General features: G+C 42.2%; 1 protein-coding gene and 1 long non-coding RNA gene across 3 annotated transcripts in view; one reads left to right on the forward strand and one right to left on the reverse strand.

Moving 5' to 3' along the window:
• Nucleotides 1-15270, reverse strand: part of LOC133651357 (uncharacterized) — a 59886-nt gene that overhangs the window by 32445 nt on the left and 12171 nt on the right. The window lies entirely within an intron of this gene.
• Nucleotides 1-15270, forward strand: part of camkva (CaM kinase-like vesicle-associated a) — a 59154-nt gene that overhangs the window by 32439 nt on the left and 11445 nt on the right. The window contains exons 2-7 of one of the 2 annotated variants that reach the window (XM_062049330.1): nt 6461-6587; nt 6660-6791; nt 10130-10204; nt 11919-12057; nt 12144-12264; nt 12333-12408. In XM_062049330.1, coding sequence (XP_061905314.1) covers nt 6493-6587; nt 6660-6791; nt 10130-10204; nt 11919-12057; nt 12144-12264; nt 12333-12408 — 638 coding nt within the window. In that variant the 5' untranslated portion in view covers nt 6461-6492. The remainder of the gene's footprint in view (nt 1-6460; nt 6588-6659; nt 6792-10129; nt 10205-11918; nt 12058-12143; nt 12265-12332; nt 12409-15270) is intronic. The other variant, XM_062049331.1, reaches the window with a different exon arrangement.

Below are 15270 nucleotides of genomic sequence, written 5' to 3' on the forward strand. Positions count from 1 at the left end.
TGCACTGTCCCAGACTTCCACGCAATGTTGAAAAGGCGTATCAACCAAGACATCCCCTCAACACCCAGAGCCTTCAGCATTTCTGGACGGATCTCGTCAACCCCCGGAGCTTTGCCACTGTGGAGTTGTCTAACTACCTCAGTGACTTCACTCAGAGAGATCGACGCCGAGCCCCCATCATCCTCAGGCCCTGCTCCTATCAGGGAGGGTGTGTCTGATGTAATTGGGTTCAGGAGTTCCTCAAAGTGCTCTTTCCAACGCCCTATGACTTCCTCACTTGAAGTCAGCAATAGGGTTGGGTATCGTTTGAATTTGAACTATTCCGATTCCGATTCTTTGTTTCGGTTCCGATTCCTGGCGATTCTCGATTCCGATTCTTTTAAGAGGCAGGCTCAAAAAAAAGTTTAGGATATTTTAAATGAGCTAGCTAACCTACAGTCTTTCTGAATGAAATAGTCTGACATTCTCCATCAATTTCAATTCTATTAACTTTTTATGAACTTTACTATAAATTCTTCACAGGGCTGTTTTCAACTAGAATATAAATATCAAATCTATGAACTTAAATATAAATATGATAAATTATGAATACATTTTCCCAGGGGTACACTTTCCTCAAGAGAGCTTTATTTTTGAAAACCTCATGAAAACACATTTACACATAAGTGTATGATGCTGCAGGACACCTCATGAAAACACATTTACACATAAGTGTATGATGCTGCAGGAAACCTCATGAAAACACATTTACACACACAAGTGTATGATGCTGCAGGTACTTAAAAATGTTACCGTGCTCCCACTGATGGGCTAACCTGGTGCAGAAAAGCAAATAAACAATAAGAAACAACTGGCAAAACCCAGTCCAGATTAGCAGCAGGTACAGTATAAAATCAGAGACAGTTCTTGTTTAGGAAAATGACCATATCCGCCTTCTCAGGCAGGATGCGTGAGCGTTCTGGACAGATAGTGTCTCCTGCTGTGGAAAATACACGTTCGCTGGGTGTGGAAGAAGCTTGAACGCATAAATAGGAGAAAACTAGATCTGACAGCAAAGGATAAGTCTTTTGTTGGTTCCACCGGACCACCACCATGCAGCAGAGTCATCAGACATAAGTATCGGTGGAACGTCCTGGTACATCTGCAGCTCTCTCTCCACTCGTTTCTTGATGGACATGGAGCTCTGTTATTTCGCGGTTATTTCATTTTTTTTTGTAAAGTAAAGCCACACTTTCGACCGCCGACGCCCGCTATCCATGCTTGAGCTTGACTGACTCGCTCGACTATGCTAACACTTCCGGCGGTGGGCGCTTCTTCGTTGGTGTTCAGCGGCTTCTTCTTCCGGTTCGGCGGACATATTTTTTTCCGGTCGGCGGACTGGGTATTGTCACGCCAATTTGTGACAGTATCGAAAATAGGAATCGAAATTTAAACTTTTGAACGATTCCGGGAGAATCGGAAAGTTAGTCCCGGTTCCAATCGATACTCGATACCCAACCCTAGTCAGCAAAGTCCCATCCTTGCCATACACAGCTTGGACGGTTCCCTGCTTCCCCCTCCTGAGGTGCCGTATGGTGTTCCAGAACAGCTTTGGTGCCGCCCGATAGTCCTTCTCCATGGATTCCCCGAACTGCTCCCACACCCTCTGCTTAGCCTCGTCCACAGCCACGGCCGCTGCCCTTCGGGCCTGTTGGTACCTTGCAACTGCCTCTGGAGTCCCCCGGGACTCAGTCGGACGGCTTCCCTGACCACCACTGTCCACCAGGGTGTTCGAGGGTTACCGCCCCTTGAGGCACCTAAGACCTTCTGGCCACAGCTCGCAGCTGCAGCTTTAGTAATAGAGGCTTTGAACATTGCCCATTCCTGTTCAATGTCCCCAACCTCCACAGGGATGGCAGAGAAGTCCTGCCGGAGGTGGGAGTTGAAGTCCTTCCGGACAGAGGACTCCTCCAAACGTTCCCAGTTCACCCGCACTACACGCTTGGGTTTGCCAGGTCTGTCCAGAGGTTTCCCCCGCCATCTGACCCAACTCACCACCAGATGGTGATCAGTTGACAGTTCAGCCTCTCTCTTCACCCGAGTGTCCAAAACATACGGCCTCAGATCAGCTGATACGATTACAAAATCGATCATTGATCTTTGGCCTAGGGTGCTCTGGTACCAGGTACACCTATGAGCATCCTTATGCTTGAACATGGTGTTTGTTATCGCAAGTCCGTGACTAGCACAGAAGTCCAATAACAATTCACCACTCAGGTTCAGATCAGGGAGACCGTTCCTCCCAATCACACCAGTCCAAGTATCACTGTCATTGCCCATGTGCGCGTTGAAGTCCCCCAGCAAGACTATGGAATCCCCTGCCGGCGCCCCATACAGGACCCCATGCAAGGTATCCAAGAAGGCCGAATACTCTGAACTCTTGTTTGGTGCGTACGCACAAACAACAGTCAGAGTTTTCCCCCCTCCAACCCTAAGGCGAAGGGAGGCGACCCTCTTGTCCACCGGGGTGAACTCCAACGTACAGGCACTCAGCCGGGGACTCGTGAGAATCCCCACACCCGCCTGTGCCCTCACACCCTGAGCAACTCCAGAAGTGAACAAGGTCCATCCCTTGTCCAGGAGTGTGGTTTCACAGCCCTTGCTATGCGTAGAGGTAAGCCCCACCAGATCCAACCGGTAGCGCTCCACCTCTCGCACCAGCTCAGGCTCCTTCCCCACCAGCGTAGAGACGTTCCACGTCCCGAAAGTCAGCCTCTGCTGCCCCGAATTGGTCCGTCTGGAGCCTCCACTTTCACTGCCATCCACTTGGCAGCGCACCTGACCCCACTGATTCCGACCGCGGGTGGTGGGCCCACATGGCAGAGAAGATGGTGTGTCCACATAGCTTCTTCGGGCTGTGCCCGGCCGGGCTCCGTGGCTAGCCCGGCCACCAGGCGCTCGCTGGCGAGCCCTGCCTCCGGGCCGAGCTCCAGAGGAGGGCCCCGGGCTTCCTCCGGGCCGGGTAACGCATCTTCTCTTTGTGTTTTTCATGGTGGGGTATCGTAACCCTGATGGGGGGGGCATTCGGGTGCTACACCTTGCCCAAGGGTGACCCGGAACTATGTAAGGCAGGGGCGTTCAACTCCCTGAGGCTTAATACAAGCCCACATACCAATACTGTGGAATTATGAAATGAAAACAGAGCTTTTTGTATTGGCCTCAATGGGGGAGTCATACCTCTGTTCTACTGGCCAAGTCACGCGCATACGTCATATCCAAAGGAGTTTTCAACCGGAAGTTTAGCGGGAAATTTAAAATTGCACTTTATAAGTTAACCCGGCCGTATTGGCATGTGTTGCAATGTTAAGATTTCATCATTGATATATAAACTATCAGACTGCGTGGTCGGTAGTAGTGGGTTTCAGTGGGCCTTTAAAAGCACATATTGAGGTTGGAGGGAGAGGGAAGGACATCATAAGTGGAGCGTAAGATGAAGCTGATGTGAACTGCCTCCATGCCCAATAGTTCCCTCCATGAGACTTTTCTCCTCTCAACTCCTTCCCAGCTCATCCACTGTCCTTGCTTGACTTGTGAGACAGCCTTTTCACATTTTGTTGCCTGCTCGTGTCGACGTACCTCCTCTACAACCAGCCGACGTCACAGAGCTGGAGCAGCCGCATGCCACAACGGTCTGCTCTCACCAAGGCCAAAGCCTCCTCTCCCCTGCTGCACAAGGCCAATTATGTCTCTGTGCCTAAAATCCTTCTTTGCTTGCAGAGTAGCTGCCGCTGCAGTCCATTTCCTTCCGGTCACCAAGGTAGGAGCTGTTTGGGCAACGCATGGGTCACGAGACTCTCTTAGCGTCATTTCCAACCTTACCTTTGCATACTTAAACTCCTCTACTAGGCTGGAAACAGGAAGCTCCAGAACACCTCTTCCGTACAGTCCAATGTTACTGAAGCATTTGGGAAGACCCAGCCACTTTCTAGCAAATGAGCTAACCACCCTTTCCAACTTTTCTACCTTTGTGGTTGGTATGTCATAGATGGTAAGAGGTCACATTAGCCTGGGTAGCGACCCAAATTGGAGGCACCACAGCTTCAACAGGCCAGGGAGCATGGTCTTATCAATTTTTTCAAGGCCAGTTATAGTATCCTGCTTGAGCTGGTCCACCTGCCCTGTTTCTTTGAGGGTGGCATGAAAAAAAAATTGAAATTAAAGGAACAAAAAGTGTCTGCAGAGTTTTTAGTACATGTTGAATCTTTGCAGACACGTAAATAAAAAGTCTGAATAAAAATATTTAGATGTAAAATGCATTTTTCTGTTTAAATTAGTGGGTGTGTTTATTCTGCCAGTCGGGACCCATACAATAGTTCAGTCACAAAGACATTTTTGAGTGCCTGCAAGTCTGAATTCAGGGCAATTACTGGTGATCTGCCGCAGATAGTGAAACTAAAGTCTGTCACGCTAGTCGCTGCTCCTTCTCAATGCTGTGTTTCAACTTCTATGCTAGTGTTAGTCATATTTCTTTATTTTGTTTTCTGGGCTGCACTTCCAGCTGTGAAAAGGGGGAAGAGGTACAACACTGATTCAGCCCTTTGAGACACTTGTGATTTAGGGCTGTATAAATAAACATTGATTGATTGATTGATTGGACATTAATTACATCGTGAGGGCAGCACGGTGGAACAGGGGTTAGAACGCGTCCCTTACAATACGAAGGTCCTGGGTTCGATCTCGGATCTTTCTGTGTGGAGTTTGCATGTTCACCCCGTGACTGCGTGGGTTCCCTCCGGGTACTCCGGCTTCCTCCCACCTCCAAAGACATGCACCTGGGGATAGGTTGATTGGCAACACTAAATTGGCCCTTGAGTGTGAATGTTGTCTATCTGTGTTGGCCCTGCGATGAGGTGGCGACTTGTCCAGGGTTACCCCGCCTTCCACCCATGTGCAGCTGGGATAGGCTCCAGCACCCCCCGCAACCCCATAAGGGACAAGCGGTAGAAAATGGATGGATGGATGGAGCCTGAATTTCGCGATGGTGGAACGGGAGGTCGCTGACACACACGTTCAGAAAAACACACACGAACGTGCACAAACACGCACACACTCAAAGACACACACAGGGTCACGGTCAATAAAGGCATATTGTTTCGTGCAGGATAATACCAAGCTTTGTTGCTTCCCTACTGTTAACTACATCTAACATACATTTTTTGCCATGTTTGATCAAGGTAAACATGCTAACAGCTGATCACCGTGATTGAACTCAAATTAATCACGATCATCAATCACAGTGATATAATTGCCCACCCTGACAGGATGACCGTATGGTTCTTGGTCACCTCCTTGACAGGGGCCCTTTTCCCCCGATCACTCAATTTAGACGGGCGGCCAGCTTTAAGAAGAGCCCTGGTGGTTCCAAATGTTCTACTATTTACGGATGATGGAGGCCACTGTGCTCATTGGGACCTTCAAAGCTGCAGATATTTATAAGTACCCATCCCCAGATTTGTGCCTCGAGGCCATCCTGTCTCGTAGGTCTACAGACAATTCCTTTGACTTCGTTTGTGCTCTGCCATGCACTGTCAAGTGTGGGACCTTATATATACAGACAGGTGTGTTCCTTTCCAAATCACGTCCAATCAACTGAATTAACCACAGGTGGACTCCAGTTAAGTTGTAAGAAAATTCCAAGGATGAGCAGTTGAAACAGGATTTGCTTGAGCTCGCTTTTGAGCTTCATGACAAAAGCTGTGAATACTTATGCACATGTGATTTCTTAGTTGTTGTTTTTTTATAATACATTTGCAAAAATCTCTAAAAAAATGTATTTTTCACATTGCCTTTATGGGGTATTATTGTGTGTAGGATTTTGAGGACAAAAATGAATGTATTTAATTTTGGAATCAGGCTATATCATAACAGTATGTGGAAAAAGTGAAGCACTGTGAATACATTTCGGATGCACTGTAAGGTACTATTTTGCAATATAATTAAAACAATTAACTGTGACAACTTCCTTCACTGTAAAAGAAAAAGTATGTTGATATTACAAAAAAAGTAAGGCAGCTCAGTCACCAGAATTTCACTGCAAAAATAACATAAAATGTTTCAATTTACAGTAAATTGCTGCAAACACCACTATAAATTTTACGGTAAAGTTCTGGAGACTGAACAGTCACTTTTTTAATGCAAAATCCCAAACATGTTTTTTTTACAGTGTGGGCCTTCAGTTGATTTTTTGTCTAATTTGAACCAGTTTTGCACCATATTCTCATTTATTATTAAGCTGTGCCTGTAATTACTGTAATTCCCTTTATTCCTTGTATAATAATCCAAATCTAATTAGAACTCCTAAAGTCAAACCAGTTTTGCACCATATTGTCATTTATTATTAAGGTGTGCCTGTAATTATTGTAATTCCCTTTATTCCTTGTACAGTATTATAATCCAAATGAAATATTCATATTTCTTTCAGCAAAAGCTTCCCTGGCTAGGGCAAGAGCTGCCATGCCATTTAGTTGTCTGACACTCGGGGAAAAGAAGGATTACATTGACCCCTCAGAAATCAACGACAAATATGACCTGGGGCAAGTTGTTAAATCGTAAGTAAGGCTGCTCGTCAGTCAATTAACAATGTTAACAATAATATGATATTTTCTTTTTTTTCTCCACAGGGAGGAGTTCTGCGAGATATTCCGGGCGAAGGACAGGAACACGTTGAAAATGTACACCTGCAAAAAGTTCAACAAAAAGGACGGCAGGAATGTGAGGAAAGCTGCTAAGAATGAAATAATGATCTTGAAAATGTAAGTGGAGCTGAGATACAAGGTCTTTTATTCCAAATAGGAAATGCTCTGTAAGAGACCATTACTCAGGATGCATCAGTGTCCCCATTAGTGGAACTTGAACTCGTAAAATAAAAGAGAGAATGTGCTGCATAGAGGAACACATCTCGCACGTGTTATTCCTATGTGACTGTTGTGTGTCAAGAAAGTAATTGTCATTTACACAATACAAAATGTCTTTGTGATAATTCTGCTGCTTCCAATTGGATATAGAAATGAATGCATGCAGTTTATGATATTTTCACAGTGAATATGATATAGCTGGAACGTGAAAAACTAGATTTTATGCTGCTCAGGCCAGACTCTCACTGCAGGAAGTAAAAATCTAATCAGTTGGATAAATATCTGACTGATATGAAAAATATTGATGTCACACCGATAAATCCAATAACAATTAAAAAAATGAAGAAACAAAAATGCTGTAATGAGGTTTCTGGGTGGGTTAGGGTGAGCAAATTCCTAACCCACCCAGAAACCTAACTTTTTTGCTGCTCATGCAGCCATAGGAACATAGATAAATGACGTATCTACAGTGCATCTGGAAAGTATTTGCAGCGCTTCACTTTTTCCAAATTTTTTTATGTTATAGCCTTACTCCAAAATGGAATACATTATTTTTTTCCTCAAAATTCAACACACAATACCCCATAATTAAGTGAAAACGTTTTTTTTTAGAATTGTTTTACAATTTTATAATAAATTTTAAAAAACTAAGAAATCAAACGTACATAAACATTTACATATTTTGCCAAGAAGCTCAAAAGTGAGCTCAGGTGAATCCTGTTTCAACTGATCATTCTTGAGCTGTTCCTAAAGCTCAGTTGGAGTCCACCTGTGGTAAATTCAGTTGTTTGGCCATGATTTGGAAAGGCACACACTCATCTATAGTAAGACTGTGAATCTTCAGGCACCAAACGATTCGATTCAATTCTTGGGGTGATAATTCGATTCAGAATCGATTCTCAATTAAAAATCAATACTTTTCCCATAACATTGGGTGCCAGTTCTATGATTAACTAAATTCCTCCACAAAATAGATCAACAGCTCTAATAAATTTCTGTATTACTTAAAGAAAACTGGTTTTGTTTAATAAAATTCCACCCAAACATTTAATACAGACAAATACAAATAAGGCAACAAGAGAAGTATCCAACACTTTGTTTTTGTAAAGTGAATATGTACAGCAATAACAGCAACAATTTGATTTGCCTGAGTGGCCGGACAAAAATAATATATATCTTTTTTTAAAGTGTTTTTTTTTTTAAATCGATTTTAGAATTTTTTTTATTAATTAAGAATCGTTACAAATAAGAATCGCGATTATCCAAAAATCTAATTTTTTTTTTTGACAACCCTAGTCTATATATATGTACATGGTCCCACACTTGACAGTGCATGGCAGAGTACAAACCGAAAATTAAGTCAAAAGAATTGTCTGGAGTACTCCAAAACAGGATTGTATCGAGGCACAAATCTGGAGAAGGGTAGAGAAAAATATCTCCTGCCTTGAAGGTACCAATGAGCACGGTGGCCTCCATCTTCTGTAAATGGAAGAAGTTTGGAACCACCAGGACTCCTCCTAGAGCTGTTCGGCCGTCTAAATCGAGCGATCAGGGGAAAAGGGCTCTAGTCAGGAAGGTGACCAAGAACCCTATGGTCACTCTGTCAGAGGTACTGCATTCCTCTGTGGAGAGAGGAGAACCTTCTGGAAGAACAACCATCTCTTCAGCAAACCACCAAACAAGCCTACATGGTAGACTGGCCAGATGAAAGACATGCTTTTGTAAAGGTTTGCCAAAATGCACATGAAAGACTCTTAGACCATAAGAAACAAAATTCTATGGTCTGATGTGACAAAGATTGAACTCTTTGGAGTGAATGTCAGGCGTCATGTTTGGAGGAAACCAGTCACCGCGCATCACCAAGGCAATACCATCCCTACAGTGAAGCATGGTGGTGGCAGCATCATGCTGTGGGGATGTTTTTCAGCAGAAGGAACTGGGAGACTAATCAGGACAGAGGGAAAGATGAATCCAGCAATGTACAGAGACATCCTGGATGAAAACCTGCTCCAGAGCATTCTTGAACTAAGATTGGAGTGTTGATTCATCTTTCAACGACAACGACCCTAAGCACACAGCCAAGATATCAAAGGAATGGCTTCAGGACAACTCTGTAAATGTCCTTGAGTGGCCCAGCCAGAGTCCAGACTTCAATCCGATTGAACATCTCTGGAGAGATCTGAAAATGGCTGTGCACTGACACTTCCCATCCAATCTGGTGGAGCTTGTGGCATTGTATTCAAAAATACTTGAGGCTGTGTAATTGCTGCAAAAGGTGCATCAACAAAGTACTGAGCAATAAATACATATTTACATTTGATTTCCTAAGTTTTTTATTTTTAATACATTTTCAAAACATTCTAAAAAAAAACATTCTCACATTGTCGTTATGAGATATTGTGTGTTGAATTTTAAGGACCAAAACTAATTAATTCCATTTTGGACTAAGACTGTAACATAACACAATTTGTAAAAAGTGAAGCGCTGTGAATACTTTCCGGGTGCACAGTAATTTTGGCTATGCTGTAAACTTCCCCTGAGATCATTGTAAACAAACATGGCGCCGATCGCTTGGGACTTCTTCAGTGTTTCAGAAGAAGACGTTTCATCCAATGTTTTGCAAAAATTCCGTGACAAGGGAAAAAACATTGTACGTCAACTCATTATACCTTATCACCCACCTGAAATGCTAGCATCACAACAACTGTTTTGAAAGCTTATACAAAGATGCCTGCTGCTAAAGAAGCCGCCCCACAACCACCCACAAAAACGAAGTGCGCAGTTGATTAAATCGACATTTTAAAAATAATAGATATAAATAAGTTTCCATATCTGTCTTGAGAAGTAGAACGTTATCAGTATCGACTTGAACAATATATATATACATCCCTACATTTTAACTTTAAACATATCATACGTTTATGAATATTATTTTTTGTTTATTTTTGTCAAGCTGCTTTTTCAAAACCCCTGCGTTGTTTCCTTGCTCAACTTATATGTAGGACGTTGTATGTCATTTTTATCCCGCTATCACACTTGTTTTTTTCCTTCATATCTTGATTTAGAAAGTTTGATTATGGAGCTTCTACACCATTTACTACTATTATTAATATCATCTGCTAATGGCTACATAATGTTATGGATATTTCAAAGTGGAATCTGTCACATTTGGGTGTTGGGGAATCTTTGAATCCCTTCTTTGCGCTGCCTATTTGTTTGACGTTCTTCTTTTCCAGGATAAAACATCATAACATCTTGCAGCTGGTTGATGCTTATGAAACGAAGAAAGAGTACTTCATTTTTCTGGAGATGTAAGTATTTAGATGCAACTTTATTGGAACAGGTTTAACACAGGGAGTGAACAAACTATCAGTAACCATCAGGAATAAATAAGCACTGCGTCTTCCTACTGCTTTTCGGAAATGTTAAATTGTGCAAATGTAAGCTTTTGGGGGCCAGCCTCATATAAATTTGACCGTCATCTGTGGTTCCTACTTCTACACCACGCGATGACGTGTCTGGCTTGCTCATGATCTATCAAAATGGCTCAGGAATCTCTGTGAGATTTATACTATTTTGGTCATATGTATTTAGTCGCGAACTTTGGAAGTAATTCGGTGATACATCAGATACAGTATACTGTATATGATAATAGCTTCAATATAGAGGCAACTTGCTTTTCCACTCTACTGGTACTTTAAATCTTTTGATTTTTGCCCTCAAAGTCCTCCCTGATCGACTGATTTTGGGATAGTAGTGGTCCTTCTACAACAATGTTTTTTTTTTTTTACATAGTACCGAAATTCCACTTTAACGACTGTCATTGGCATTGAGAGAAGGGTTGCTCTTATACATCTCAACAGTTGTTTTTTAAATACAATATGAGAGTCTTTGCACCAACGGTTGTTGTTATATTATCTTTTGTCTAACTCCTATTAATCTACTTGTTCATTTCCTGTTAATAACTGCTTACTTTTGCTGTAACGTGCTTTCATCGACAGTTTTTAAACTTTACAAAGCACTTATTACTTCTGTGGTTTAAAGCTAGCTTAGCGGCTAGTTTAGCGATTAGCAAGTCTGCTCCTGCTTGCTCTTACTCAGTGTGTAACATGTTTAGCCTCCTCCTAGTAACAATGCTACTTGATAATGACACTTAACACATACTTGCCAACCTTGAGACCTCCGATACCGGGAGGTGGGGGGCGTGGTCGGGGGTGGGGGCGTGGGCTTGGTTGGGGGCGTGGTCAGGGGCGTGGTTAATAGGGGAGTATATTTACAGCTAAAATTCACCAACTCAAGTATTTCATATATATGTATATATATATATACATATATATATATATATATATATGTATGAAATACTTGACTTTCAGTGAATTCTAGCTATATATATATATATGTATATATATTTATTTTATTATACATATAAATAAAATAAATACTTGAATTTCAGTGTTGCGGGGGCTATCCAGTAGATCTTGCTCGTCGACGGCGTCGCCATGTCTGTAACTTCCTCGTTCTTCTGCTTCGTCTCCTTGTTGTGTGCGCAGTTGTGCACTCTACTCTCTAAAAGCCGTAGATGTTATGACGTCATTGGGCAGGCAAGCTGTTTATATTGTTGGGAAAGCGGACGTGAGAACAGGCTGACCCCACTCAGGTCCACATTGAGCTGGAGGGGGCGTGGCCTCCAGCTCCGGCTGAATACCGGGAGTTTGTCGGGAGAAAATTTCTGCCGGGAGGTTATCGGGAGAGGCGCTGAATACCGGGAGTCTCCCGCTAAAAACGGGAGGGTTTGCAAGTATGACTTAACATAATAGGAAATGTAGTTTATTTCCACCAGTGGAAGTGATGATTATTAACTTAGGTGATCTACTTTTGTGGTCCGCATTAAATGGCATGAATCGGCAATGGCTGATTACGTACTTTTTCTGGAAAATCGTCCGATACCAATTGATCGATAACCAATCAATTACAGTACTTTTGCAAATGGCTAAGGCCATTAACTTCAAACGATCTTGTCTGCAGAGCCATGGGCAGAGAGGTTTTTGACTGGATCTTAGATCAGGGCTACTACTCGGAGAGAGACACCAGCAACGTAATGAGACAGGTGCTGGAGGCCGTGGCCTACCTACACTCCTTGAAAATTGTCCACAGAAATCTAAAGGTACATGACTTCTGAAATCCAGTAATAAAAAATGAGCATGTCATCATACTCGCATTCTAACAATAAACCTTTTTTTTCTCACACAGCTGGAAAACCTTGTGTACTTTAATCGCTTGAAACACTCTAAAATTGTTATCAGTGACTTCCAGCTGGCAAAACTGGAAAACAGACACATTAAGGATCCATGTGGGACTCCAGAGTACCTTGGTGGGTTAAGTTTGACATGCTGGTCATTACAAGAAAAGGACAAATGAGAGCTTTTTTTGTACTTTCAGCTCCAGAGGTTGTTGGTAGGCAGCGATATGGAAGACCTGTAGACTGCTGGGCAATAGGAGTCATCATGTACATACTGTAAGCACTGCTAGTGAAGCAATTCATGTAAAATGGGACACATTACTTGGTTACAACATTATTCACTACTATATTTTTGGATAAAACACTGGAATTGAAACAGAAGTTCAGAACATTCAGGGCCTGATCTACTATGATCCCAAATAAGTGCTAAATATCATTGGCAACCTACAAAATGGTATGTACTATTAGTGAGTGTGTTGCCGGTGATCTACTAAGACTAACAATTGATAACACAAGTCAGTCCCTACGAGATTTTGTGATATCGCCAATTCACGCAAATTATACACAACCCTGCAACTTTGTCCGTCATTTTGGCCAATGGAAATTCCCGCTCAAGCACGCACATCACCTGTCTAATCAAAAGGTATGTTTGTTCCTTGTGTAGACGAACAACAACGTGTAACAATATATCAACTCTTTATTGATCTAACGCAGTGCTTCTCAAATATTTTCTGTTAGGCCCCACCTAACAGAAGACAATATTTTGCACCCCCCCAACCCCACTCGCCACTGTAGCATTGCATATTTTAATTTGCAATGCTGACCTAGCAAGGGGCAGCATTTACATGTAAGAGATGTTTTTTTCTATGTTTACACCTACTGTATATGTGAAGTCCCAGTGTCCATGCACACTCTCTAATGCGACTATGGGTCATACGCAGTGTGCCTCCCATACACTGGGAGGGTTGGGGGGTCGGAGCGCTTATTTCCTTTTAGCAGTGATTTATGTATTGCTTTTCCGGTTAAGCTATGATGTCACACCAGGCATCTGCGGCTTCTTACAAATCAACAGCCTAGCTCTGCTGTACGTCAGCCGTAATATTGGCAGATATTACAAATATGATGTCTCTCATGGCTATGCTGTGCCCTGGAAGTGGTGATCTACAATGGAACCCACTTTTTAGGCACACCGAAGGAGACGCTGACACTAACTGTGAGTGTGCGCAGTAATAATTCAGACGCAATAAGATGTTTTCTGACAGGAGATATGTTAATTATAAAAATTTCCTATATGAAATAACGAATTCCATAAAAAAAAAAAAAAATCTGGCACCATCATTTCAATGTCTCCAAATTAGCCCCTAAGTCAGGGGTGTCCAAACTACGGCCTGCGGGCTAAGTGCAGTGAGTCTTCAGTGCGGCCCATGAAACATCACAATTTTAACAAGAAGATTGGCCCGCAGCGAGTTGTTGCTTTGAATTCAGTAGTCTGTGAATTAAACCACTGTAATCTTGCCACCCTCTTGCAGGCATAGGCAAAATCAATGGCCAATGACCATGAGTTTAAGTTTAAGTTAAAGTTAAAGTACCAATGATAGTCACACACACTAGGTGTGGAGAAATTATTCTCTGCATTTGACTCATCACCCTTGATCACCCCCTGGGAGGTGAGGGGAGCAGTGGGCAGCAGTTGTGGCCACGCCCGGGAATCATTTTTGGTGATTTAACCCCCAATTCCAATCCTTGATGCTGAGTGCCAAGCAGGAAGGTAATGGGTCCCATTTTTATAGTCTTTGGTGTGACTCGGCCGGGGTTTGAACTCACAACCTACCGATCTCAGGGCGGACACTCTAACCACTAATTCAAAGTGTTATGAGTACAGCATCAATTTATACTGTATAACCCAATCCAATTAATTAATTAAAAAAAATGTTAAATGTGAATCAAAATCATATTCAACCTGGAAAATAAACAGTTGTCATTTATTTTTATTTTGAATAAACTGATGTATTTTTTAACATTTATAATCAAAACCTGAACTTTCAGTTTTAAAGTAAATTATTTCACGTACAAGACTTTTGGCCCTGATTTAGCTCCATAAGGTTGTACTGTATTTTTAAATGTTTGGCAAACTTCCCTGTTCATATTGGTATGAAATTAATAGCCACATTTTTTTTAGCCCAATGTGGCCCCTAAGTCCAAAAGTTTGGACACCCCTGCCCTAAGTCATCCATCAGCTCAAAGATGGAACAGCTGGATAGATGTTTTGTCTAACATTTTAATTTTTGAAAGAAATATATACATTGTTGACACGAGCACAAGAGATTCTGCCATTGCAGCGCTCGCCTACTTCTGACTGCAGCGCAGCCATTTGCGCGTAACAGGGCCAGTTTGCACGAACATCCCATACAGGTAGGAGCATGATCAAATGAATGTGCAGGGATTGGCAAGCTACTTGGAAAATGTAGCAAGCTAAGCTACAAGTTACTCTCGAGTAAATGTAGCTAAGCTACACTACAAGCTACACGGCAAAAGTAGCTTGCTACATCAAAGCTACATTTAACGGCATCTATATATATGGGCCCACATGTATGTTAATGTAACTGAGAATGTACAATGAGGGTCCATTACTATTAACTATCTGTCATTTAGCTGGGGACACCCTACACCCTACGGATCCCCGAACCCCTCTGTATGTATTTATTTAGTTTGCCTTTTCTTTGGCCCATCTCTATAATGTTATTAATTTATTCTGCCTACAGTAAAAAAAAAAAAAACACCACAAAAGGCTTACAAAAAAAACGATGACTTGTGTTTTGTTTGGGAACAATTGGTAATGGTTATCTGCAGTAAAACTTTTCATTAACTCAACTCACCTTAATGTGTGCTCCTAAATTTGTGTTAGATGTCTTAGATGACGACAGCAGTTAGGATTTTGGTTTACAAGGTAAACAACTAAAAACTAAGATTTTGGGTATTGTTTTCTCTAAACGCATACATTTGTCTAAATATGGCCAAGGACACGCATTATTGTGGGTTTCCTGGACGTCGTCGTCTTCACTACTAAAGGAAAAATCTAATCTGCAGGAGAGAATCCTTCTGACATTTTCAAGTATGTTTCTTTTTTTTAAGTCGTCA

Source organism: Entelurus aequoreus, linkage group LG01, assembly GCF_033978785.1.
Source record: "Entelurus aequoreus isolate RoL-2023_Sb linkage group LG01, RoL_Eaeq_v1.1, whole genome shotgun sequence".
NCBI lineage: Eukaryota > Metazoa > Chordata > Actinopteri > Syngnathiformes > Syngnathidae > Entelurus > Entelurus aequoreus.